This window comes from Anopheles marshallii, chromosome 3 (genome assembly GCF_943734725.1).
Source record: "Anopheles marshallii chromosome 3, idAnoMarsDA_429_01, whole genome shotgun sequence".
Lineage (NCBI taxonomy): Eukaryota > Metazoa > Arthropoda > Insecta > Diptera > Culicidae > Anopheles > Anopheles marshallii.
In genome coordinates, this window is record NC_071327.1 from 32,907,621 (window position 1) to 32,934,542 (window position 26,922).

The 26,922-nt window shown below is 43.4% G+C and overlaps 1 protein-coding gene across 1 annotated transcript in view; it reads right to left on the reverse strand.

Moving 5' to 3' along the window:
• Positions 1-24,383: 24,383 nt before the first annotated feature.
• The window catches only part of LOC128715292 (protein apterous-like), a 57,029-nt gene continuing 54,490 nt past the window's right edge, over positions 24,384-26,922 (reverse strand). The window contains exons 7-8 of the mRNA XM_053810174.1: positions 24,796-24,992; positions 24,384-24,554 (exon numbers count right to left, since the gene is read on the reverse strand). Of these exons, the coding sequence (XP_053666149.1) occupies positions 24,384-24,554; positions 24,796-24,992 (368 nt within the window). The remainder of the gene's footprint in view (positions 24,555-24,795; positions 24,993-26,922) is intronic.

Here is a 26,922-nt window from a genome sequence, read left to right on the forward strand (position 1 = left end):
CACCGAAAGACTGATTGCGGGGTGGGGGTTTGTGTCCGTTTCTTTTTTTTCGGTGGTAGTGGAATGGGAGACGAAACCGGACAATGACACGATTTCGATCCATTTCGATCGAACATCAAAGTTAGTGTCGATGTGTGAGCTGTGTTCGTAACATGAGCTGCTAACGGGTGGTGCGGGCCCGGTTGTGCTGCGCGGGTAGGTGGTGCAATGATAAAGCGTCGTTTTGCCGTCGGCCATGGTTGGGAAACTGCGAGATTGCACTCGAAACGATAAAATGCAACTTGAATGAAGGGAAAAAAATCACATACACGAAAGCGTTCGATAAAGGGTAAGCTGGCCAAAGCACGGGAAGCGATGGTTTCTGCTGTTTTTTTTTGCGAACCCTCTCAAGCCACCCGACCCGAAACTGAAGGACCAGATGATGAAGATGAATTGAGGTTGCGTTTTGTGATGATTTGTTGGCTGATTTATGTGAGATCGGTTACATCGGTAGGCAATGTAACGATTCCTTGCGATGGCAAGCACTTTGAAATTAAGGTACACTTGTTTGAATTACTTCTTCTTAAGTTGCTGGGAAATTATTAAATGCAGTTTTGTGCAGCAATGAATTACTGCAGCATGGTGGATCGGTCTGGTATGATTACACGTAATAATAATTAATATCATATTTTTTGGTTAAAATGCGTAGCTTTGCCGTTTTGAGTTACTTGATTTAGATTTTACTTATTAAACCTGATACTTCATAGCTATTCATGTTATGCCCGTTCTGCCAATTCATTATAAACAAACTCAAATACGGGTGATTTGATTTAGATACCGTATTTGATATACGTTAATTTCCAGAATTGCGAATTCTGACATTTAATAGTTCAGTGAATTCGTTGTACCAAATACGAGCAAATGATACAAAATGGTTGACGATTAATTTTATTTCTAAGAATAATGAATATTGAATTTAAAAATTTCATTACAAACAGAAGTATTTTCCACGATCTTCCTCTATATAGCAATCTTGCTGCGTTTGGTTATTAGCCCAATAATAATACCCCAAAACAGGCAACCAAACAATAAACAATAAACCATAAAAATGTCACTCGAAATAATACACTTGCGTCACTGCAATTCGGAAAAACCAGTTTTTCGGGAATTTTCCTGTCCTACGGGATTGAGAATTATGCTCCATGTCCCGGCCGGTGATTCAGACACAATTCCACTCAATTCCAACGATAGTGCCCATGGTCGAACGATGAGTATGGTTGGAACTTTGGATGCAGTTTTTGATGCATTTCGAACCAGCATTTCCGATGGCCAACGGCGGCCATTCATTTGATCGCTACCGAGCAACGTGCTCATTCACAAGTTGTATCGTAAAATTTTCATTGCATCGCGCCGGAAATTCTCCCGGGAGGAATTCATCTTGCTGTTGTGTGCGGTGTGTAAAACTTTTGTTTTGTTCTTTCCCTTTAATGGGTACCCCAGAACGAATCATCGCAGATTTATCAGTTGGTGTATGTGTTTTTTTTTTGTTTTATTTCTGTCACCTTTAGCTAGCGGGTCTAATGGCGCCAATGGATGCAACACCGGTACAGGGTTCGGTATGTAATTATGAGTGCTAATGATTATTTATGACATCATTTTACTACCAAGCGCAATACGGACCCCGGGTGCAATGAAGCGTAAGGGACCCAGTATAGGAAGAGCAGATCGTTGAGAGGACGTTAAGTAGATTTTTTTGAATAATGAATGTAATGTGACCAAATACAGTTGCGCTTGTTTAAAAATTTACAATCGTGAGTGATCGTCGGTTTGGATGTTTATCAAGTAGTATGAAGACTTATGATGTGAGTAGTCTCTTATGAAATATTTTACTCTTCATTATCGGACCACTGCAAGCTATGTAAAAATGTTCGTGTAGGTTCTGAACTTATTGATGAGAAATGTTGCTCTTCAACTATGAAGCATCAATTCCCACCTTCAAACCACACAAGCGACGGACGTGAGATACTTATCCTAGGCTAAAAGTAACAATCTTTCTCGCACACTCATACTTTATCTCTTCTGAATGACCCTACAAACCGCACCTCTTCCCATGGAAAAGGGGCGATGACAGTTTAATGCAAATGAGCCCAGCGTTGTACGTAAATACCCAGATCTTCACGCACACACTCGCAGGGCTCGCATCGCTGAGGGCTCATTCTTATTCTAATGAGGTAATTTATTAAAGTTTTTTATTAGCACCCTGTTAATTGCGGTCGGGAAGCTGTCGTCACCCAGGCTACATTCCGTTTGTTCCGGTATTGTTCTCGAAATTAGTTGCCCCGTTAATAATGTTGTAGATTTTCCGAATTTGGTTCTTTATTTACTCTCGATTGTTGGCCATGGAGTGATAAACTGGTTCCGGTTTTTTTTTCTTTTGTAGGATCGCTGCAGTTTATGGATATATTATGCGCAATTGCGCATGTTATCACTATGTTGTCTCCGGTAGCTCATATTGCGAGTGGTCATAAATCGTTTCAAAGGCTTCCGGCAAACGGGGTACATTTTTTTGATGCTGTTTTGGTATGAGTGAAATGTGCGTGGAATAATTTATAGTTCCCTTTAGGGCTCTTTGGATACAAGCTGGAGTGGATAGAAGAAAAAAAAAGGATTTATGTTTAAAATGAAACATTGCACAGAGTGTGATTTACTCGTACTGAAAAAGTGGAACGAAATAATAACTTATTAATTGCTTTAATCCTAGCCTCAATCGTTGTACAGCTACGCCACGTCTATGCCCATGCTATAAGAAAAGATAAAAACCCCATACGGAACCAATCTGCCTGCCAACATTTGATGTCTTTCTTCTGGTTTCAGTACCAAACAAACAAGATGTAGCAATCGGATCCGCCAGTCCGCGTTTCATCGCGCGTCATCAGTTTCCCGGACAACATTATTGGGCATTAGTCGGCCGAGTGAGCGTGTCAAATTTGAGCCTTTTTGTCTGATTCTTGAAATATGTACCAAAAAAAAAAAAACACCCCCCGGGAGATACGTGTTTCGAGACCCCTTAACGTTCAACTTTCTCGGCTCACGAATTAAATGATCGGGAAGCTTGCTCGGATTTGCCACGGATACGGCTTGCAATTTGATTTCTGTCAAAAGTCCGTAACCGGATATTGGAGAGGGATCGGACCGATTCGTTGGCGAGCGAAATGCGAGTGACACGAGTGGGACAAGGTTTCGGTTCACCGCCGTACCACACAGAATTCTATCCCGGTGGTAGGTATGGGCCTCACGGTCCAGAGAAGGAGAGGTTTTGTGTTCTGGAGTGATATCGGCGTAGACAATTGGGCGCGGAAGCGCCGTGTAAGGATTAAGCGATACGCCCGACAGGAATCGAAGGCACTCGAGCGCATCCGATACGGGTACGGGCCCCGAGTTGCCAACAGTTGGTGGTGGACTCGCTATGAATGGACAATGCGTTAGCGTGGATTATGAATCGAGAGCATCAGCAAGTGACGTGCAAGGAACACCTGCAAATTTGAACGTTTTATCAGGTGTGGCATCAACGTGTTCGCTGGTAGCTTGGGATGTGCTGAATGGAAATGTGTAGAGCACAAGTCGTGCAGAGCCAGCGGATGTTGAATATACTGTTGATGATTAATTGAGTAAATTTGCCAAAAGTTGACAAGTAATACAGTAAATCGTACTAAAAATGTGTAAATTTTATTAAAACTCTCCTTAACCGCATTAATTGTTGACGAACTGTGAGGAACAACAACTTGTTAACAATAACAGAGATTCAAGCTGTACCTTTTTGTAATAATAATAACGAAGAAAAGCTATCATTCTTGAGCCATATCTTTACTAACTAAAATGTAGTTTGGTTTAGTTGTAGTTGGTTTTAGAAAAACTTGCACAATTCGCACAGTTTATCCACAGCGAGGTGTGAAAACCACAAACATATTGCCATATTTTTTGCAACCTCCATTAAATTACCCAAGCTGATTGATGATTTTCCACCTCACAACAACAATGCCACGCAACGCATTTTTCGCACCTTTTCGCAACGAGATTTTTTTTTCACGACAACAACAAAAAAACACCGCCATCTTTGCGTTTTTTTTTTCCATCTGCAGTAAAGTGAAACCCATCAATCGTGATGCTAAGGCGAAATAATTTTTCATACCGCGGTTTATGCTTATACCAGTACACCGGAACTCCTGCCTGCGTGCCTGCGTGAGCTGAAAGGGAACAGGGTGTTTGTGTTATTTAGTTTTTTTTGTTACTGCTACCAACTTTTTATATCCTCTCCATACCAGTTGGTGCTGTTGCAATCCATCACCCGGTAGACTTGGCGAAAGAATTCGTCAGATGGCTAGTCAGTCTGTTGGTTTTTCTTTCTTCCAAGTTGCTGGAAGCAGGTGCCTTATTTTACGGAAAAATAATCGCCACTTCCAGCTGATTGCTACTTTTTTAGTGTCGAAAAGCTACAGAAAAATCCTTCGCTAAACTGCGAACGTTTACTTTCGATTGGAATTAAAAATATGCAGCAGCTGCGTTTAGGTTGGATTTTTTATACTATCTTAACATCGTTGTAACTAAAAGTATATAAAAAAGTTGAAACCGTTTTAAGTCGAACGGTCAAACTCACCAACCATCCTCATAATTTTGCAATACCTTTTTGCACGTGTATCGGGTCAGCTGTGATGGCTATTTACGGTGGACATAAATGGAAAACAAGCGCAGCATGTGACCGAGTGCACGATTTCCACGATAGGAAGAAAAAAAAACATACAACACACACACACGAACCATACATTATCACGCCAAAACTGATAACTGAAAAACTGATGCACTACTATGGTGCACTAACTCTACGTCCTGGCGCAGTATGCGCCTAGTGCGTTACGAATTGGACCTCACCATGCATGGTTGCGAGATGGTCGTCTGCACGCGTTTACCTCGATTGGGATAAAAATAAAAACGCACCATCGCCAACTACGATCTGCGAATCGATTGAGCAAACTGTCACTGCGTAATTCGTCTCATTTCGGTACATCCCACCCGGTACCCAGGGTGAGGGTGCAGGATGAGGTGCGTGTCAGCAATACGAGGTTCATTTTTGGGTAGCAACCAGTTTCCATTTCCAGATGTCCCGCCCGGTCCTTCCGCCACGCGCGTTCCAAGAAAGATGGCGATCGTCGTGCTGTCTGGTTGCGGGTCTCAATGAAAATGTACGCCAAAGATGGACCGATCGACGGGTATCGTCTAAACCGTCCTGTCGCAGACCTCCGACAAAACGGTGTCGTGTGTTGCACAATCGCAACCCACCGGTTAGACGATCCGCGGCACCATTTGGGAATGGAAAATGCGATTTGTTGTTTGGATTTTCCCCTGCTGCGAACACGATGGACAGCTGAAGACAGGCTAATGACTGATACGATCGATACAGGCTCGATCAGCTCGAGTCGCCCTTTTAATCCAATCAGCTAGGTGGGTTAGAATACTGGAAGGATTCTTCGGATTTAATCACTGTTCCAATCCTGCTAGCGCGTGGATCATCGTTAGCTGTTTGTTGGTACCAAATTGTTGACATATGGTCATGGTGAGTTCCGACCACGGTAGAGCACTACATCCACTGCCGGTAGGCCCTCCTGGGAAGCTTTTCTAATCTTATCGAGCCACCTTCATCACCCTTTTGCGATGAATGGTAGGAGGTCCGTAGGAATGGTACCGCTCGCGCCAGTCGACAGTCAATAATAACTGGATAACTCGCCCTCGACAGACTGTAACAAGGAGAAATAATCACTTAGTGATGGAAAATTGTAACCAAACATATTCGAGATGTTTATCGAGCCATTCATATAAATCACAATTACCGGTGTTGGACCACCGGGTTCACCCTATTGATTGGTGTATCAAACGGTGCAGAAGGATTGTAACATATGCGACATTTGTGCTGATTGTGAGTGGGAAGTGATTTGTTTGATTAGCTGGTTGGCGGATGTTTCCTTTTGCACCGCAGTCGTGTGAAGTGGTCGTGCCTGTGGTAGAAACAAGTAATAAACTATTACAAGGTTTTCCTTATTGAAACACAAAAAAAAGAAGCTGAATTGCATGTAATATTGATTCACTCGAATAAGTTTTTTAGTTATTGATAAATCATTAGTTCAAACAGCATTGCTAAGGAGCTATGTTGTCCTGAAATGTGACGAATCTAAAAACGGAAAATCGACACGCGTGAGATGTGTGAGAAAACCATAGGAAAAGAAAGCAACACTTCTCCGAACGATATGATACAGAGCGTGCGAGGAAACCGATCGTTTAAGACCACAAAAACATTTCACCCTCTCCCCTTGATCCTGAACCGTATCGTTTCCTGGCTAAGCAACGCCCTTACTTAAGGCAGACTTTCACGCCTTCTTAACCGCAAGTGATCATCCTGCTTGCAATCCATTCCTTTCTTTGCAAACACATCGATACAAACCATCCGACGGCGAGGATCGACCGAGGCGATGAAATTCGATGCTGTTCTAAGGGGGTTTCCAACGCATACAAGCGCCACATCCACACGATATTATTGCCGGTCCGGACCGACAAAACATACCAAACAGCTTACAACACCCGGTCAGGATGGTGCGGGTCGTTTGAGCATCATATTTCAAGCAAATGGTAATATTTCATAGTTTTATGAGCTGCCTTTCAAGCTGCCCCGGAACACAAGTGCCGCAGGCCTTCGCTTTGCGGATTGACGGGCGTGCTGGGTTGATGTTGGGAAAATGTGGCAAATGCTGTACATGCCCTGTGGGATGGATGGATGGTCGAAGATGCTCTGTTTGGTCTCACATTTGTGGGACGCGTCACGTCACATTTTCGATATGCTCTAATGTGGCGTTACGGTCGATTGTAGCGGACAGGATTGACGAAACTTCTTCGACTTTTAACAGCAAACGTACAGCATTCGTACAGTTTCTAAGTTGAAGTGAAGTAATTTAAAGTTCGTTAGTTAATTCCGACTTTTTTGTTCACTGAAATGTGTTTGATGGCATTATATTTAACAAAAAATATAGTGAATAAATTATGACCTCTCGAAGTTGTTGTGCCGATAGAGAAAGTAGAAAATTGTCAATCAAAAAGTGCTTTTACTTTAACAATTTTCGGGACCTTTAAACATTTAAACGTTTAATGGAATATTGTAGAAAGGTCAATGATAGCGAATGTTGAATTAAAAATGTTTGTAATTTATTTTTCATATATGTGCAATACCCTTGGCACTATTTGCTTTCTTGTTCCAGATGGAAAAGAAAGCACACCTGAGAACACAATTCCGAAGCATATCGTTTACTGAGTTGAACGCTAATAAGCTGGCTCAATGAAAGAACCGGCACTCTATCTATGCTCCGCACATCGACGGTTGACCGTGCCCACGGCGTACCGGTGCGTACCGTCACGTGAATGTGCCTGACAGATTTCCACACGTCTGCACTTTGATCTCGCGCACTCATTTCGCTTAACGAGAACAGTGACGAGCGGGTGTATCGGCCGTAGGTGTAGCTGGGGCCGTGCTGTCACACGGGTTGGAACACAAGTGCATGGGATGCTGGAAACGTTCCGGATCGTTTGTCACAGTTCAACGCCTGTAGTGGCACATGCGTTACCTTCCGTTCCCGGCACCCGCACTCCGCCGGGTGTTGGAGCTCCGACAGCTATTTCCGACGCTTTTCTTTTCTCGTCACATGTCGGAAAATTCGAACCCCGCTGTGGAAACGTTGGTTGCATACGTGTGTGCGTGGTTTTTTTGTGTGTGTTCCGTGTCAGAAAGTAAAGTGACCCGTAAAGTCCCGTCATCTCACGCCATCTGACTGACGGCTGCCGACGCTCAAGTGTCAGTTTTCCCGGAGGCGTCCATCGTACGGAGGCGGAAGATAAATAATAAATAACTTTCTAATCGAACGATGGCAACGCACCCGCACCCAGGTTTTTCGGTTGTGGAAAATTTGTTTCCTATTTATTACAGGGCTTTCGTGACATGGGTAACACTTTTTTCCGTCTGGTGAAATGTGAACGTGTTACTTCATCGATCAAATCACGGCGATCGTCATCCGGAGATCTTGACGCGAACGCAAAACCCGGTTCTCTGAGTCTGATCGAGTGATCGAGCAATTTCAGTTTCAGGATCAACGTGGAAATGATAAATTATTCACCATGCGCAACGATCCCATTCCCAGCACAAAGCAGGCAGGGGGGGGGGGGGGGGGGGGGGAACAAAAAATGTCACGGAGATTATTAAAGTTCCTTCACAACTTAAGATAGCTCCTGGCAGTTTGGAAGTGGTAGAGCGTACGACTGCAAACCTGTTGTCAGTTGTCCACACCATGGTGCGGTAAAACAGGGAAAAAGTCGTCCAATTGGCGCCCACCGACAGGCTTGTTATGTTATCGTTTCCGGCCGGGTTTATGCTATCGTTGGGAATTGGAATGCGCATTTGCGACATGTACACATATTGAAGATAATAAACTATCCATTTGGAAACAATGGACATGAGAAAATACTAGGAAAACAGATAAATAGTAATGCTTTATTGAATTATTTTTTGTTACCATTATAATTCTGTTATTTATTGTTGGTAACGATAAACCTCATAAAAAATTAGTTGTTGTGATTTTCAATATATTTAAGGAAATTGTTGAAAAATCCATCAAGTTATTCTACAGATAATTATCATACTCTCAAAAAGTTCGGTAAAGTATTTCTTCGATGTACAAAAGTAATCTATATCGGCCGTCCTACTATACTTCTATCTTAGCAAACTTCTTCAAAGTATTCCTTGATTTGAAAATAAAACAAAACATTTACCAATCCGATGCCCACGCCTATTGAAGCACACATTAAACAATAAATAATAATCGTCGATGATCAATCTATGTCCGTCCGGTCCGATTCCGCTACGATCGATGCCGGACGGTTGTAACCGATACCACTCGGCCGTCAGCCATTTGGAACGTGTAATGGTCGTAGTCCCAATCCCGATCCAACTACCTCCATTCGCACAGTCTACGAGTCCGTTGCTTTCCGTTCCGGATGGATGTCCAAACAGGACCAGGAAGAATTAAAAACACAGGGTTGGGATAAAAAAAAAAAACAGTACCGGTCTTTCCCCGGCTAAGGTACGCAGTCTGTAAGTCGACAAACGTCAACAGGCGAAACAACCTGATGCTGATCGATACGATGAAGGATCGACCGATCGATAGAACTGTCGTGTCGCCGTACATGAGAGATGAAAACGGCGCGAGAATGAACTTGTTCCCTACCCGATAAAATGGGCCCGGACTCGGACGGATGGCGAGGATCCGCGTGTACTTCCCGAGGTGCCCTGAAGTCTTGTTGCTCCTGGACATATCGTGCCATTCCTGCACACCTCACCCCTGCACGCTTACCCAGTGTATCTGAATGTATTATGAAATGCGATACGGTGTTATTTATGATTTTTAGATTGATTCGAATTGATTGGTGATGATTGTGAAGCGTCAGGTACGATTAGACCGGAGCGTTGATGGTCTTGTGGTCTATACGAGGGCGAGGTTTTACCCATGGGTACGCAACCCAGCATACAGCCGAAAAATGAATGAGTAGGCTGTGGTTGAATTGTACCAGGTGAGATGATCTTGGTTGCTGTGAGAGGACGGGATAACGTGAACACAACAGAACGTGTTTAGTGAGCTGTCAACCGATTGTCATTTCTTTTAGGCTAACATGTTAATATTTTGATAGATCCCAAAACTGTGGTGCTCTTTAGGTTTTTTTTATTTTCATCTCTTCCTGTGCTTTGTTTTGAGCGATAAAATAATGCTTACAAAAGGCTCTGTAAGAGGGAGTCACATTATGTATTTTGTTATATTCGAACACTTTTTTTATTTTGTCATTATGTTTTCCTTGTTTCCAATAATTGCGGATAAGATTAGATGTTTTAGATACATTAATTTTAGTTATGATGAATCGTAATTGTCGATAATAATCGATTATTTCCCATCCACTATTAGAACGAATCCTCTTCTCTCGCTGACTAGAGGCGCTTGTCAAATCCTTCACAAAACATATCTCACCGAATTACCGCAAGTACCATTCGCTTGCCTAAGTGCGTACGGTACGATGAAGAATAAGCCCGGAAAGGACACACCCGACCTATTTTTCTATCCCCCATGGCCACCACAACCTTAGGCTCACGCCCTTTCTTTCGTCTACATTCAATTGTACTCCAAAAACACAGCAATTCCGAACGATTGAAATGTGTTTGTGCAAGACCCTTTGGAGGAATCAAACCACTCGGTACCGAAAACGTGTCGCTACTTGAGTCTTTCAATAATCGGTTCCATCGTAGTACAGGCGGTTGTTTTCACCCTTTGTGAGAAAGGCACAGAGAGAAAAAAAACTCCATGGAGTTATAGAATTTGCGTACGGAACCAGTTCGAGGGGTTTGATATGAATCATATGTTTTTTAAGCATCTTATACCCCCGATCAGGTCGTCCTTTCCAAACCACCCACTTACACACGGTGAGTATTTTGCATCACATTAAATCGGCTTACGGGGTTAACAAAACAAGGGACAGAGAGTAAAAAAAAACGCACATGAATTCTGTTTGTAAGGCCCTTCAAAAATAGGGATGCAGCAACAACCCTTATTTTCGACCTGTGCACTGTGTTCTGCCGCATCGGGGGAAAATCGAGAAGCGTCCGCTCTGTAGCTAAGGGTTACCCTTCTACTTTCCCTCAGAATTCCGCTCCCGTTTCCCTACCGTGACGTTTTGGTGGGATTTATTTGCTAAACTTTTTGATCCTCACTCCAAACATGACTGCTGTCAGATTAGACCAGATTCTGCTGAATGATTGCTATCTTTGCCGCGCCATCCTTACGCTTCTGGTTGGTGTTGTTTAGTTAGATTGTTCAAGCATTAGCTTCCTTATTGAACTAACTACTTATCAAATGCCATATTTGTCTACCGCAAATAGCACAAATTCCAAACAAATTTGGTAGCATATGTTCGGCGCATGCGAATGAATAAATGTGACATTAAAATGCATTGATAATCCCCCATTTTATGTTTGACGATCGCTACCACACACGACTCGGAAACATTAATAACATTTTTACTTGCATGCTTACAAAACTCGCCCCACCTGGGGGCTGTGCGTTCCAAAATACGATCGCAGATCCGTTACGGCGTTACCACCCCATCGACCGTAGCGCCATACGGTTACGGACCCGTAACGAAAGCGTGCGATGCCCAACCATTATCAATTGCAATTATGCTAATAGTTTTAATGGCATTTTTGGGTGCGAAAGTTAGCTGCCCTCACGTCCTTGTGGATTCGTATTATTGCACGGATGCTTGTATGAGTGAGGGGGGGGGGGATCTGTGTTCTGTTTTTTTTGTTGCTTTTTCTCTCCTTAACTTTTTCCCCCATTTTTGGAGGCAAGTAATTATCATCCGGGTGGACAAAAAGATAACGATTAATTCTTTCATTAAAATTCTTACCGATCATTACCTTTTGTCGGTGTTGGTTTTTTCTTTCGTGTGTTAATGCTTCTTTTTATTCTCACCGTGTCTTTCCCGTGGCGCTTGGCGTAAAATATTGGATTAACGCACGAATATCGTGTATGCGCGTTTTATTATTGCGTGTGCGCATTTCGGTTGCGATGGATGAATGAAAGTGTCGTGCCGGGAATGGTTCGGAAGCGTACCGATCAACTAACCGCTGTGGGTGATGAGTGAATTAACACCGATCGGCACGAGTTTTGGGTCCGTTTTTGGGTGGGGAATTTAATGATTTTGTGTAACAATTCCAACCGGTAGAGCGTAATGGGACGGTTTTATTGCTACCGGTACCGGTTGAGAGAAGATTATGATGCTGCTCGTTTGTTTGAAATGATAATTGTATCGTGATTGTATTTCCCACATCAGTAAATTTGATTAGAATATTATATTGTTGCCAAAATTATACCGATTATTTGGATACTCATACTTAGTCTTCCAAAGGAACTTAATTTTTTATACTTCTTCGAAACTGGTAAATAACATGGCAATAATATTGTTACAAATGTATGGGAATATTCGAATATTGTTCTACTAGATCATTAAAGTCTCCTAAATGTTATTTTATTGTTTTCAAATTAATTTATTAATTTTATTTATTTTTTATCAGAAGTACATTCAAATGTATTTAACGGTTATTGGTTCTAATCCACAATGAAGTAAATTATAGCTTAAACAATAAATATAACACCATGAAGATCGAATGTTTGAACAGTAATCTAATATATATAATTTTGCTAGAACTGGACGAAAAAAATTTTAGAGCTTTGTTTCATTGCAAGCTCAAACTTTTCGCAATTGTTTTCACTAGAAAAATTACAAATTCAACTTTAATGCATTCGTCGTTTAGTCAGAAATATACCTTTCCAAAATATACTCGTCAAGTGCAAACTCAAAGTTTTATAATATGTTATAATATTTCACCAAATGGCTCTTTTTTTTGCTTTCATAGCTTAAGATTTACTATAGTTTTTGTTTTAAAATAATGATCTGATGGGAAGGACCTGGTGTATTTTAAAAACTACATTGTTATCGTTTGTCTTTCATTTTTGAGTTATGATTGGACATTTTCAGCGAAAAATTAAGGTTAAAGTTATTAAAGCTGCTAGAACTTCATTTTTAAAATATTTAAAGCCCTTTCTACTTGACTTGATTTTTTCTTAACACAGACCCCCTGATGCCTCCCCCGATGGGGCAAAATTCCTTTGCAAACCGATGCCGATAACATAATTTTCCTTCGGGCGCTTGCTATCGCGTGTTTTTCCTTTCGTTTGAAAATTTTCCCTACCCGCTGAACACCCCGGGGCGTACCGAGTTTTAAACCACCCGTGTCCTCCTCTACCCAATCACTCCCATAGTCGGATTATATCGGCTTACACCGAGCGGCACGCGGTAGAAAGCGAACAAAACGTACACCGATCCGTTGAGCTGAAATTCCGGCTCCTTGCACTCATTCCACCGAATACCGTCCCGCGGGACACACGGGACCACACCACATAACAAGCAAATCCCGACCGGTCGACTTACCGTCAGGACGTAATGCGCCCTATTGGCATATCATGTAACACGCCACTAATGAGGAGTCGGTGGCCACGTGGCATCGGCAAACGACGTTCCAACCGAGCCGACGGCCTACCAATCGAATTGTTGTCGTCATCGGGTGCGGGCAAGGATTTAAAGGAACGCGCGTTCCACTTCCGATTTCCTGCTTGCCTGCGTTGCCTGAGTTCACCCTGGAGGTCCTTGTGCAAACATTTGCGTTTGTGCGCCGATTCGGTCTGACAATCGGTGGCAAATTCCGTCCGCAATCTGGCATGCCGCCATTCAGCGACGTGGTATGTTTATCTTACCTTTTCTCCTTTTTTTGTGAGAGGAAACCGATGAGATGCTGCATGTGCGCGTCAAGATCCGGACGCGAGAATTACGCCTAAATGGGATCGGTTCGTTCCGCTCCCGACCACTGGGCCATGACTTGCCAGCTACAGCAGTCAGTACCATTCTTTGTGGGCAGCGCTTGTGGGCAGATGAACATTCCTACCTTTGGCTTGCTAGCGGCATAATAACACACGTATTGTCCGCCATTCGGAAGGTATTTTAGAAGGACGCCAACGGAACGGACGTTCCTGAAGAGAATGTCGACCGGGTAACCGGGTGTTCTGGATGCAAAATTATGCTTGATCATCAACGCCAACGCGGTTGCCGTCGCGGCCGCTACCGACAGTCCAAAAGAGCGGCCGGAACATGTGCACGATGAATGGCTTCATCCGGGGTTTAGTTGGTTCGAAATAACAGGTCAATGCGACAGTGACGCAGCGACTCAAGCGGCATGGTATTTACATGCACAATACACGCAGGTTGCCGCCGTATCTTGTGGAGACTCACGGAGTCCATGGACACAAGATCGTGGCCGTCATGTTTGCCGACGCCGGTTCGCTCTATCGCACCGGTTTCTCGGGGTATTGAACGTAAAATGCGGCCCCACACACACACACACACACTGCATGTCATAATCTTCAAAGCCAAGTAATGAATGAATATGCGGCGATCGTTTCGGTTGTATGAATGAAAGCCGATAAATTGTACCAAACGACGGATTGATGGATGCCAGACGAAATGGATGATTGGACGGATGCGTGTGTGTTTTCTTCACCTTTTGCGTTAGTTTCACTTTAACATTCTGCTCCGAATAGAAAACAAGTGAACGATCGACAGTGAACGGTAAGGAATCAACGGAATGCTTAAGTCAAATCGGAGTGGGAGAAGAATTGTCATAGAACATCATCAAGGTCAGATGTTCAGTGTTGTTTGACGAGTTGAAGGAATGTGTTTGAAGGAATAAATTGCTTAACCAAACACAAAGTAAACAATTCCAAGCTGAAAGTCACTTTTTTCGAGAATTAGTTTGCTGCAAAGTGAAATTGTGTAGACATATTCTTAAATAGTTTTCGTTTTTAACAAGGTAAAATAAGATAAATACATATTCTTAAATATCAAAATATATAAACCAATCCATCTGAGAAATGTTTTTGAAATGTTTAGTTATGCTGTTCCATAGCTACTATGATTTTCAGATAAAATATTATTTTTTTATTATTTCTTGATATGTTTCAAGTCGTAGTGGAACATGATGAAGTAAATACGGATTCTAATGGTTTCCTTAGTCAAAATCGATTATTTGTTAACCTTCCTAAAGCAGCTCCTTATTGAGCTCCACAATGTGATGTGGGTTCCACATTTACTTGTAAAACGGCCGACTTCAAACAGTCTTCTTGAAAATAAGTCATATTTCTACCATTATGGTCCGTGTGATTAGTGTGATGTATGTATTCCCACGAGACCTAATTCGAACATACGTTTCTTTATTGAGCATTACGCAAACCATTATCCTAACAATATGGCAAATAATATTATTATCATATTTATACCATTTAAAGCACTATGCGCAAGCAATGGTCAGTGGATAAATTATTTTGTCTTCCGGATAAACGCTGCAATTCGTAATAATCCCTGTGCCACATAATAAAATTATCATAGTTCATTTTTTATTGTCCGGAAAAGTGGTGTCCGATCGTGTGTCCACTCCTTAATCGTTATTTTATCGCACCCACAAAAAAAGAAACTCAATCGTCACAGTGCAACATGCGAACAAAACCACAGCCACACACAGGCACACTCCCGGCAGCAAATGAACCAAATTGAGCCATTCCATTTCCGGTGACACCGGGGCCCACAGTGAGTGACCCTTGTCGTAAATCTTTTCAACACGCACAATCGCCCCATCCACGCAACTCGCTTTCGGTAGATACGGTTAGACCAGGAAACAGTGACACGTTCAGTGAATTCATTATACTGCACGCCGGTGAGGGCGTTTTGGCGAAAACTAGCGAACGCACCTAAACGGAAACATGTGTCGACAGCACTTTTCCGGGGATCACTTAGGGAAATTCCAGCCTCTTGCCTGGGTTGACATATAGTGCGGTGTTCGGTTTTTTGCGCTTTTCCCCTGTTTTTGATGTTTTACTGGTGGAAAGGACACGGGAGCTTCGATTCGATGGAGGGGACTACATATTGATGTCCCGTTGTCGAACGGCTTGTTGTTATTTGTCATTTTGGCTAGTTAGCGAGATAACGATCGGTAGCATACAATCACGGTACGCGCTGGGTCCCGAACCGAGTGGTGTCGTGGCAGGGAAGGATTTTATATCCCTTCCATCATTTTCACCCTCTGGTGGGTGAACCGAAGGTTTCAATCGGGCGTGAATTTATGTTGTGATTTTCCGTACACGGCGTCCCTTTTTTTGTGTCCCGCATTCTAGGGTAGAATTTTCAAAACCCGTCTCAGGAGGGAAAGGACCCGCTAATGATAGGACACGGTTGATCGTCGATGTTGATAATGTCCTTTTCAATTTCCGCAATCAACAATAGAGTGCCGACAACGCCGAAGGGAAAGGATTTTATGGGCGAATTGTTGACGATGAAGTAGTATTTGGCGTGTGAGTAAGAGATGCCGTGATCGTGATAATGAATGCGGTACGAGCGAAAATGATGCTCTAACGGCTGAAGCGAATGATGGAAGGGCCAGTGCGTAACGAACGTAATGCGGATGTCAAATGGTACTTAAAGATGTTTGACTTGTTTAAAATCAAATAAAGTAATATAAACGGGAAATATTAAGTGGCAGCGTCTCACACTGCCACACAACAGTCACAACTTAATGCAATGTTTCTTAGTACAATATAGTACGTAGCATATTTATGCGGTCTTCAGTTTTTCTAAGCTAGTTTTATTAGTTGCTTTTTTTTTAAGATATTCTTTAAGTGTTTAGTTTAATATAATTTTCAAGTGTTTGGCAACTCTAAGACCTTTTTACATGGCTTCTTGTTTTCTATTCTGATCCGATCAACCAGTGTCCGATCAGAAGCGGAAGTCAATGGTTTAAGCCTACGGATCAGATATCGGTTTTTATGCTGCATCCGAAAGCCATTTCAGCAGCCAAAGGCCAAGTTCCATCCAACGAATGGCACAAAACATCGTACGAAGCTGACCAAATCGCACTCCTCTTTCTCAACTCGACCGACCTGACCGGCATGTATCGAATTCCTCTACATCGTTGTGTCTTCCGCACGGCATCACCCCAGCCCTCCAAAAAGCCTTCGCGTGTGGACAACTTATCTAAACACCATCATTCTAAAAACGATAAACTTTTATTTTATTGGTTCTGAAATCTATCCACTCGCTCGCTACAAATCCACCGAGGATCATTTCTTGGCTAGCAATGGGACCCTCGGCCGGGCGGGGGTTTACGATCCCGAGAACGATTCCCCAAGAGCCACCGCGGGATGTCATAAAACCTGGACCACGAATAGATGGACCGCGGCTGCCAGGCATCTCACAAAAGGAAGCTTCTCCCGCCTTCCTCGTCTGCCTAGCTTCCGCTGGCTCCATCCAACCGGTTGAAGATGATTCGCGGGCCTTGGGCCGGTAAGCAAATCGCAGACACGGCATCGCAACAATTCGGCTATACCTGTTGACTCCGAAATGGTGGCCATAAAACGTTCGAATACTACCCTTTCAATCGTACCGCTCGGTACTCGGTATAAATTTTATTACACCCTCGGGACGCTTCAACGCAAGATTGCAGCCGAGGTTCTGTTTCCTTCTACGGGGCCAACATCTCGCGATCGATCGAAGATTCTTCCTCGCTGCACAAACAAACCATGAACGTGCCATGAACGCCACCGAAACCGAGCCCACGGATCAATAGGTTGATCATCCGATTCGAGCATTGGAATATGATTATATGCCACTGCTGTTATTGATGTGTAACCTTTCCTGAGTACGACTCGGAACGCCTCGGGGCAGCAGACACAATGAATCGGGAAGAGGAACGCTTTGAGGGCATTGATGAACAACGGGCTTACAACGGGTTCCCAGTTCGCGTCCTCTAGGCGCCTCCGAGGGCGTCTCGTTACCATTTCGCCGCACTTTGCAGTTCGATCCGGTGTCCGGTGTCCGGGGCGATATATCTTGCTGCTAACCAAAGCGCTAAATACCGCCAAAAAGAGACGCCTCTGACCGTGGTGCAATGGTGCACAGAGAAAAAACCTTTTGGGAAGGTGGAAATTTGATCTTATGGACCATTATTCAGCAGAGGCAGACTAGAAGGCCCCTGGTAACCGGACCGAATGCAAAACTGTCCCTTTTATGTTTCACTGTTTCTTATCCACTTTTTTAACTTCGTTCTAAACCACTAAACAAGTGCCTTTTTACACGTCTTCTAGCAGGCAAAGCAGCGCCTAAGCCTAAATCAAACCTCGTTACGCATCGTATGCGGTGATCGTGTAAAGTGATTTCCCCGGCAGGCATCTTTCGCGCGCACTTGCCTGCTGTACGAGAGAAACGGGAGAGGCACAATGGCGCACAATCGTGGTGTCCAATGGCGTGTAGTGTTTCTAATTTATTACACCAGGACCACCATTTCTGTGTACCTATTCTAGAGAAAAAAAAACCCTTTTACTTAGGATGTTGGTTAACCAGTTTTGCGGAATAAAATCCAAAGCAGAGCGACATGTAGCACATTATTCATGTAGTAATGTTTTTGTTGAGCTGAATGCTTGTTTTCTAGAAATTTTAGCCCAAACGGTTCTTTATAAGTTGCATAATAAATGACTTTATCAACTGAATGAGCTATTCAATGCTGTCAGCTGTTTGTGTTGATGTTCTTCCTTTTATCTTGTTGTAAAGAAAATGAGAACGGAAGGCATTACGTTATTACCCTTGTCAATACAAAAGTGATCAAACCTCGTGGAAATTTATCACAGAAATTGATTTTACGACGACTTAATGACCAGCTGCTTATGCTTTGTGTCATACGATTTGACCAACTCTCAATTGAATGTTCTTTCATTTCTTTCGGAATACACTCAATTCGAAGTTCGTTTTTTTTTAGACACAAAAACCCCTCTATAGCGATTAATCATCCCTGAACCTCAATCCGAAGATGTCCTTCAAAAGCAAGCACCTTTGCGTCCTGCTGCACGCACATGCCTAAATATACACACCTTTCATCAACCAACGGTCCTCCCGAACCGATCACCAAACCGGTACAAGGACAAGAAAATGCCAGTCATTCAAATAATCATAACGTCCAGCGCATCCTCACGGACCCCGGATCACTCCAACTGCAAACCGCTATGTATTAATCAATGAAACAGCAAACGACTGATAACCGTTTATCTGAGATTTCCTTGAAATCGAGCACAGGGAAGGTTTGGAGTCGTTCATCTCACCTTCAAGAGACAACAAAAAAAAAACCAAACCGGACACTCCACCCTCCAGGGCCAGGCACACCAGACAGCAGCACAAATGTCATTCCGTTTTGCAGCGAAAAAGTCATTGCCGTGGAGGGTTTTCTTTTCCTTTCTTTAGTTGATTTGCGGGCCGGCGAACATTACACCGTAACGATCGATTTTCGAACAACCGATCGATTCCAACCGTCTGCCGAGCGTTCAGAGCCGGGCACAATTTCAGTAGCTTGACAATTCTATATTATTAGGTGGAAATTATGATCATTTGCGTGTCTCCACTCGACATTCATAGCTACCGCAAGTTGCCACCGCCAACACACTCCGGCGTGATCACTTGCCTTTGGTCATATGGGAGGGAAAGAGAGACAAACGAAGCATCTTTCTCTTCTTCCCCGCGTGGTAATTACTGTAATTTGAGGCATCTTTTCTTTGGCCTCCGGGTGTGCCATCTTCCGGCACCCCAGCGTTACGGAACTCGATCCCTATTTTTTGCGCAATCAAAGAAGGTGCACGACTTTTTTGCGTTCCTTACATCTTTCTCTATCTCAATCTGACTCTCTCGCTCGCTCGCCGTCTCTTTTTGCACACAAATCAATGCCGTCTGTGATGTGCGTTTGTTCAGTGTCCAAAGTTCCAATTTGAGTTTTTCGAATTTTGAATGTCTTTGTCTGGGGTTATGTGCTGTTTGAATTGCACTGTTTCTTTTTCTGCAAGCTTTTACAGTTTTTATTTCACCTTTTTTCACCAATTCTTGCCCAACATTCTAGGACCTTCGGTGGTTTTCTGTTCGTCCACTTGAAATTTTTTTTCATTATGTTCCCTTCGGATCCCTTCTGGTCTAGAGGCTTATAATTAGAAAGCGCAATATTTTGACCAATATTAACTGGGCCGAATGGAATAAGGGCAGGGGAGAAAAAAAATCATGACTCTCTGAAGAATACGAAAGTTTAAACAGTAAAAAAAAGGTAAGCGGGTGAGAAAATGTAAGGAAGATTTCGTTTTTTTACACGGGTTCGTTTTTTCCAACGGATCATTTCGTTTCATGGGGTTTTTTTTTGTTGTTGCTTTATTACGCTATACTTTTAACTGTCCGCAACTGCAGCACTGTACGTCAGTGAGCGATTTCTTTCGGTGTCTGGAAGGATGGTATGAAATGTTACAATTGAAGGCCTCCAAAAAGAAGCCGCCATTTAGGCAAAACAGACTTCACTGGCTACCGTGCTTACCCGGTGGACTGTCTGTTTTCTTCGGCGTGGTTTCGTGCTGTAGCAGCGAAAGAGCATGCAGTCGCCGGGGATCGGGAAAGAACTACTTCCCTCGAAACGAAATCGGGTGAATAAGGGGTAAAATTTTCAGATGATTTTCTGAAAGTTTTCAGATAGGGTCAAGATCAATCTTTACATATTTCCCGTCAACTTGATAAGATTTCATAAATTGTTGCAATTAGACCACTTAAATTAGAATCATCTTCTTTATCAAGAGGTCTAGGTCAGCCATTTCTGGCTTTCTGTGACTTTATTTACCCGTAGCTGGATAGTCTGTCCTGCGTACGGGCTTAAATGTAAGAATAGCCAGTAAAATATTCGTTTATTTACCCCAAAAAACGTCAATTAATAATACCAGAGGAGAACTTATCTTGGTTTAATTTTTTAACCTCTAAACTCTGCGTAGTAACAGCTTCATTTAGCAAAGTAAACATTAGTTTTCCCGCACTACATGAAGCATTCAATTATTTCTGATTAAAATCGTATTAATGCACACCCACCGGATTGCCACCGAATGGACGTTGTGCCTGCCACCTTACAAATTGGAGCAAGTTTAGTTACCAACCATACCGTCCCGTTTGATCCTGCACGTGCCAATGCACCACGTAATCGCCACCGCCTTTTTGTCACCCTTCGTGATAGGTGAGAGAGCGAAAATGCTCAACTCCCACACCCTTTTTGCTTTCCTCCGATAAACCCATCGGAAGTTGTCGTACACCCTTCGGGAGAGGATTTTTCTTCTAAGCATCCTTCGACTTTGTCCTTGTGGACAATCCACAATGGCACGGCGGGAGAAGGGCACTAGGTAGACACGTGCGAGGCAAAATAATGAGCTCACCATGTTCAGGAGTCGCCGTCACAGTCGCGGTTGGTGCGCTGGCGTGAATGGGAAACACGTGCGACAAACATAGCCTCCCGGTGAGGAGGGATCCTGTCACTTCAGCGAGCGTTTGGTTTGTTTTTTGCTTCGAGTGCTCCTTACCTGACGGATGTGTGCCGCACCGTGTTTCGGAAGTAATAAATAGGAAAAACCAACAGTTATTAAAGCTCAAGTATTTTAATGTGTGTATGTGTTTTTTTTTAATTCTCTTTCTCTTTATTTATCCTTCGCCTGTAGCCGCCATTTTCGGTCACATTCCTTTTTTTTCACTCTCGTATCCGTGGGGAAATGGAGTCCAATGAAATGAGCAGAAGTTTTTTTTTTCGAAAATGTTATCACTAGCTAAACTTGTTTTCCCTTCCAGTAGCACTTCCTTAAAACGTACATGTGTTGAGCTGTATCATACACCCTAGCTTCGCATTGATATAAATAAGAATCTTCCATTCCTTAGGATAAGCGTCCGAAGTATCTTTCGCTTCCCGAAAACAACACTCTAAGTTTCTAGTTTCCTTCTTATGCCAGAAGAAAGAAGTCTAATGTCTAATCTTAAGTATTTACTCGCTAGCTGCGCTGTACAGTGGGGTTGTGTGGGTGTGTCTATGAATTCTACCATACTACCGCAGACTTAATTCTAGTGCTCGGTCCCGACATTTTGTCGCCTCCTGAAACTGCTTGAGCATTGAATTCGGCTACCGTGAGTTGACTGTGCCGCATCTGGTAGCGCCACAGTAATTATCCTAACTCCATACTCCGCTTAGGAATAGGACCATAAAACAGACCGCGAATGATGGTGGAAAACAAAATCTTTTCCTCCAGCATTCACGATAAATTATGAGCTACTACCCATAACTGTTTGAGAGAACAGAATCTGTAGTCCTGCAATATTTATTCTCGGGCTTTTTTTTCTTGTCTTGCGTTGAGCACATCGCAATGAACCTTACAGCGTTGAAGGAGGGTCTTGATTTGCTTCATAAATTTTACATTTGTTTATCGTAGCTTGCAACACGACAGTTGCGACATGTCGGGACGGGGAAATCATTACACCGAAACGAGAAAGTTAGGCAACACCGGAAGTAAATTAGGATTTTGGCTTTAAGTTTCGATGTAACTTATGTAACTTTCAGGTAAGTGTTTGTTTTTTGTGTAACATTTGTGGTGTGGAGAATTTTGACAGGGAGACGAAAGAGACACGTTGGAATATTTGCTGATCAATCGAAGAATACATTTAGTTAATGCTTCCATTCAATGGAAATGAGTACACGAGAAAATGGCCATTTTCTTTAACAAGCGAAGAGAGCTGTAGCAACTCCGTGAATCGTTAAGTTGTACAAGAAAACAACACAATAAAACCGCAGCAGGGCCTCCAACGGCGGACAAAAATCGATTGTCTTGTTCGACCGTACACACTGAAATTGAATTTATTACACTAGAGAAACATTGACATCGGACTTGGAATCACCATTGTGGGATAATCGCCAATGCGTTTGGATTATCCTTTTTCCTTTTGGGGGTTTGGGTTTCGCCCCAAACCGTTCCCAACCCAGCGAACGCAATGGGTCCGTCAATTTGCAATTCATGAGTCCTGGAATGAAATTCTCGGAAAGGCAACGAATGCTACCGGAGATTGATCAATCAACTCCGATTCAAATCAATGAGCAACGCCACAGCGTTTCGTGAGATTATCCTTTGTGGAGCAATCCTACGCACTGGGAACTTCAGGATAGAAAAAAAAAAACACGTTTAAAAAATGGCTGTCGATCTTGGTCAATAAGCGATAGATCAACCTGAAGCGACATGGACAACCCAGCCAACAAGAACGCACCGGACGCGTTTTGTGAACTGATCATGAACATGAGAAAATCATACACAAGTATGCATACACATATAAAAGGCTGGTAATCATATGTGCATACATTATTATTAAGAATCTCTTCCACACCGACCTGAATGTGTGTGTGTGTTTGTCGGTGATGTTTTACCTAGCAAGGCCCCCCAACTATGCCGCCATTTTTTTTTTCGTCATACTCACTTTTTGTTTTCTTTTACCTCTTTTCGTTGCGTTTGTTGCTTTCCACTCACAACACACTTTTTTGTTTCTACGAGCTTGAAGCAGTTTTTCCTACCACCGATACCCCAACAGTAAACTATTCGTTTTGGATTCGCTGGTTTATAAAATGTGTACGCTTGTCTTTTTTTTTCTTCTGTTGTGTGTGTTTGCTATTCTCTTGTTCTATCTTTTGCTCATATCTCAGCGTGTATGTTGCACTGTTTGTTGTGTTTTTTTTTACTGTGCCGTGCTGTTTTGCTGTTTTTTGTACAGTTTCATACAAGTTTCATTTGTGTTTTAGTTGTTTCGTATTTTTTCCTTCTCTTCAATTCCCTACGTTTTACTGGGTGTTTAAGTTCGTTTTTTTGTGTGCGGTTTTTATACATTTTTTTGCTATAACATTTTTGCTCACTATTGCTTCCTGTGTGATGGTTTTTTTATCGTACGATGAGATTTTTCCATCATTTTGAACCCGCCTACTGAGACATGGGCGAGCAAACGCATCGCGGTCGCTTTTACCGAATGCCGGAAAGTTTTTACTCCGACAACGACTCTACTGAAAGGTGTACTGAGTGGGGCCCGGGGAAATGATGTTCGAGCATTCGGGCAAGTGGCGAAAGAATTCAACCACCGCTACAAAGCTAACGGGAGACATGCCTACTCTTTCGGTACATTCATTGCATGTTCAGGTAAGTTTCGTTTTACTGTCTCTGGTCTCCCTCATATTTGCGATGCACCAATGTGCCGTTTCTCATCCCAACGAACCGAATAATCGGTCGCCAAAAGGGAAAAGGGATCAAGAAAATAAAAACGGAAAATTTGAATATAATAACATCATTGTGTTCCACGACATGACCGTGTGCAGACACGGTAGCACACGCACGATCTTTGCGGGCACCGCAAACTGGTGAGACCACGAACGCACAACCTGTTTTTGGAGGATTTGATTTACATTTTCATCTCTTTTTTTTGCGCCTCGTTTTTGTTACCATTCACTTGGAGATACTTGGTGTTCCGATTTCTGCTGTACCACGCACACGCACACATACCAGACAAAAATGAATTTTCCATTGATTTGAGTCGCATGATTGGATTGAAATTTTGTTGCTACAGTTGCACTTGTCACACACAGAATTTTCACCAACACGCACACTAAAAGCCGTGCACTATCCGTCCACGTTTCACTGAGAGCTTGACACCGGTGTGGTCGTTTCACTGTGGCCACTGCTGGCGGGTGCCGTTCCGCCGAGCAACCGTCGAATCCAGCGCCGAAGATGCACTTGCCATTGCATTCTCGACTGTGAGTGTTGCTAGTCGAGCGACGATGGGCTGCCCGGGCCACCCATAATGTAGGAACCGGGGCTGTGCGAAACGTAACCGTCCAGATCGAGCGAACCGTCGCCCTTGTCCGAATCGATGATTTTGCCTTCCTGCTTCATCATCATTCGGCGCCATTTTGCGCGTGCGTTCTGGAACCAAACCTGATGGATTGGCGTAGTTATGGATGGATAGAGAGGAAACGGTTGGATATTAGAATTCAGCGTGAATGATGGTGCTTTGGTAAGAAAATGGTTGTTGAGATCAAACAATATTACATATTTTAAATACTTTAGTATTTTGTAAAATTCAACCATTTTCTATGAAGTTGCCTAAGGAAGATATTCAGGCACATTGAACTATATTCGGTGTAAAAGTATTGCATGAGTTGATGCTGATGCTTACCTGTAGCACACGCTTCGGCAGTCCCGTCTTCTGTGACAGCTGCTTCAGATCCTTCGCGTCCGGATTGTGGTTGATGGCGAAGTACGACTTCATCGTACGGAGCTGATGATGCTTGAAGGACGTCCGCATCCGTTTGGCCCGCGACGATGACCCAAGACCCCGGCTAAATCCCAGATCCAAATACTCGGTGTTCAGGTCTGAAAAACGAGCGAAACAGGGAAGGAGATTAAAGAAAATGGGGAATACAAAAACAGCATCACGATTGGATTAGCCACGGCACGTTCACAGCGGTATTTGCGTGTCTAGCTTTATTGCTAACTCACTCCCAGAGCACCAGAGGGCAGTGAATTGCTGCTGCGGACTCCCAGAGCACCTAGGACAGTGAATTGCTGGTGCGGATTTTTTTTTCTCGAGGTAACAAAACTTTGGACGAGAAGGAGAAGTAAAACCCCGAGCCACCCTGTCACTCTGGCCGTCTGGTGGCTACTTGTTCATTGTGTGTCGGTAGATGTAAAGGCCCGGATTTTAGTGTCGTAGTTCTCTTGTAGCTCGTCGTCCTCAACCACCATGACCCCTATGTCTAAGGGCCACTTGTGCCATCAGCGGGTGTGACTATCCCTGAACTCAATGTGAGTTTTGTAGCTGGTCAAGCACCATAAAACCGAATCGTAAGCTGACCGGCGCACCCTCTCTTGCTCACCGTTGGGTTCCAGTTGGGAAGGAAATTGTACATCGTAACCTCGGTCTCGGGATGCTGTGTCGAATAGCGTACACCGGTCATGATCTGCAGGTTGGAAGCAACTCGTTTCAGCACCATACCTCCAACCTTACTTCAAACCGGACCAGAGATAGCCTCGCAGACGTAACAACGTACACACACGAACACATAATAATCGTAAAACTAACCTATATGTCTTTATCGGGAACGTCGTGAGTGTTACGAGAACGTTAGGTTGGGACTATTTTTACTGCAGAGCAATGCAGCCGATGTAAGGTTGAGTTGGAAAAACATGGTAACTCAAGTTTAAGAAGATCTGCTAGCGTTGTTTCTAGGTAACAAAAATGGGGAAAGCCTCATCCTGAAGGTCGTCAAAATCTTTAACTAGCACAACTCACAAAAGCAGGCACGCTAGTGACGCAAAAACTTGCTATAACTTAGGAACTCCTCAGTTTTGGGCTAGCGTTTAAAAGAAAAACAATCAGCAGGTGAAACACTGGCTTTAAGTTGAAGCCTTCAAGGCACGAAATGTATGTAAGATGAGCTCCGTACACTAAACAGGTACCAAATGTTTACAACTTTGTGTCATAAAACGTGCCCCATCTTCCCACCCAACGGTGTTGGTGGAATTGGACGTAATTCTAGCAAACTGTTCCCACGCTTGAAGGTTTGGTCTGGCTGATTTTTTACTCCCATTTCCAGTTAAGATTCCTTTAACTGACCGCTTGGGTTCTTTCTGTATTTTAGATTGCTCCCGTCTTGCTCTTTAAACTGGGTTGATCTGCTCTTGTCTGAACTCGACCTCCGACCAGTAGCCCGACCGGCTACCTGATGTTACGCAAATCCATAGCTTAAGGTCGTCTAGATCAACCTCCCCGATAGGTGGGTGGGTGCGATGCTGATCGGAACTCGAGCTCCAACTTCCAGTAGCCAAGGGTGGAGAACAAAGGCCGCACATACAAAACCCGCTCTACATAACAATGTTTATAAAAAAATCATAGACCATAGCGCCGTGTTGCTTATGCCACTATTGGCCAGGGATCGATACGTAATCGCACCTTTAAAGTACCATCAGACCCAGACAAATTACAGACCTGTTCGAGGAGACGGGAACGTACCACCCCCTTGAAGTTGGGGTTTCGTGAGCCACTACAAGACGAAAAAAAACAACGGATCACTACAAAGCCGCCTGCAAGCGCATGATCTATCCGATCGGACTATTAGAATTATGCTACCGCAACGCAACGCGGTGTATATTATTTCTTCTCACTTGAAGGCAGACCGCAACACGTTAACCGGTAGCCGATGCCGTCAATAGTACGCGCCTTGCATGGAAGCTGGATGGGCCGACCAGGAGCCAACATAAACGATCGCAGGGAAGAGGGAACCCGGTGCGGTGTACACCCGCA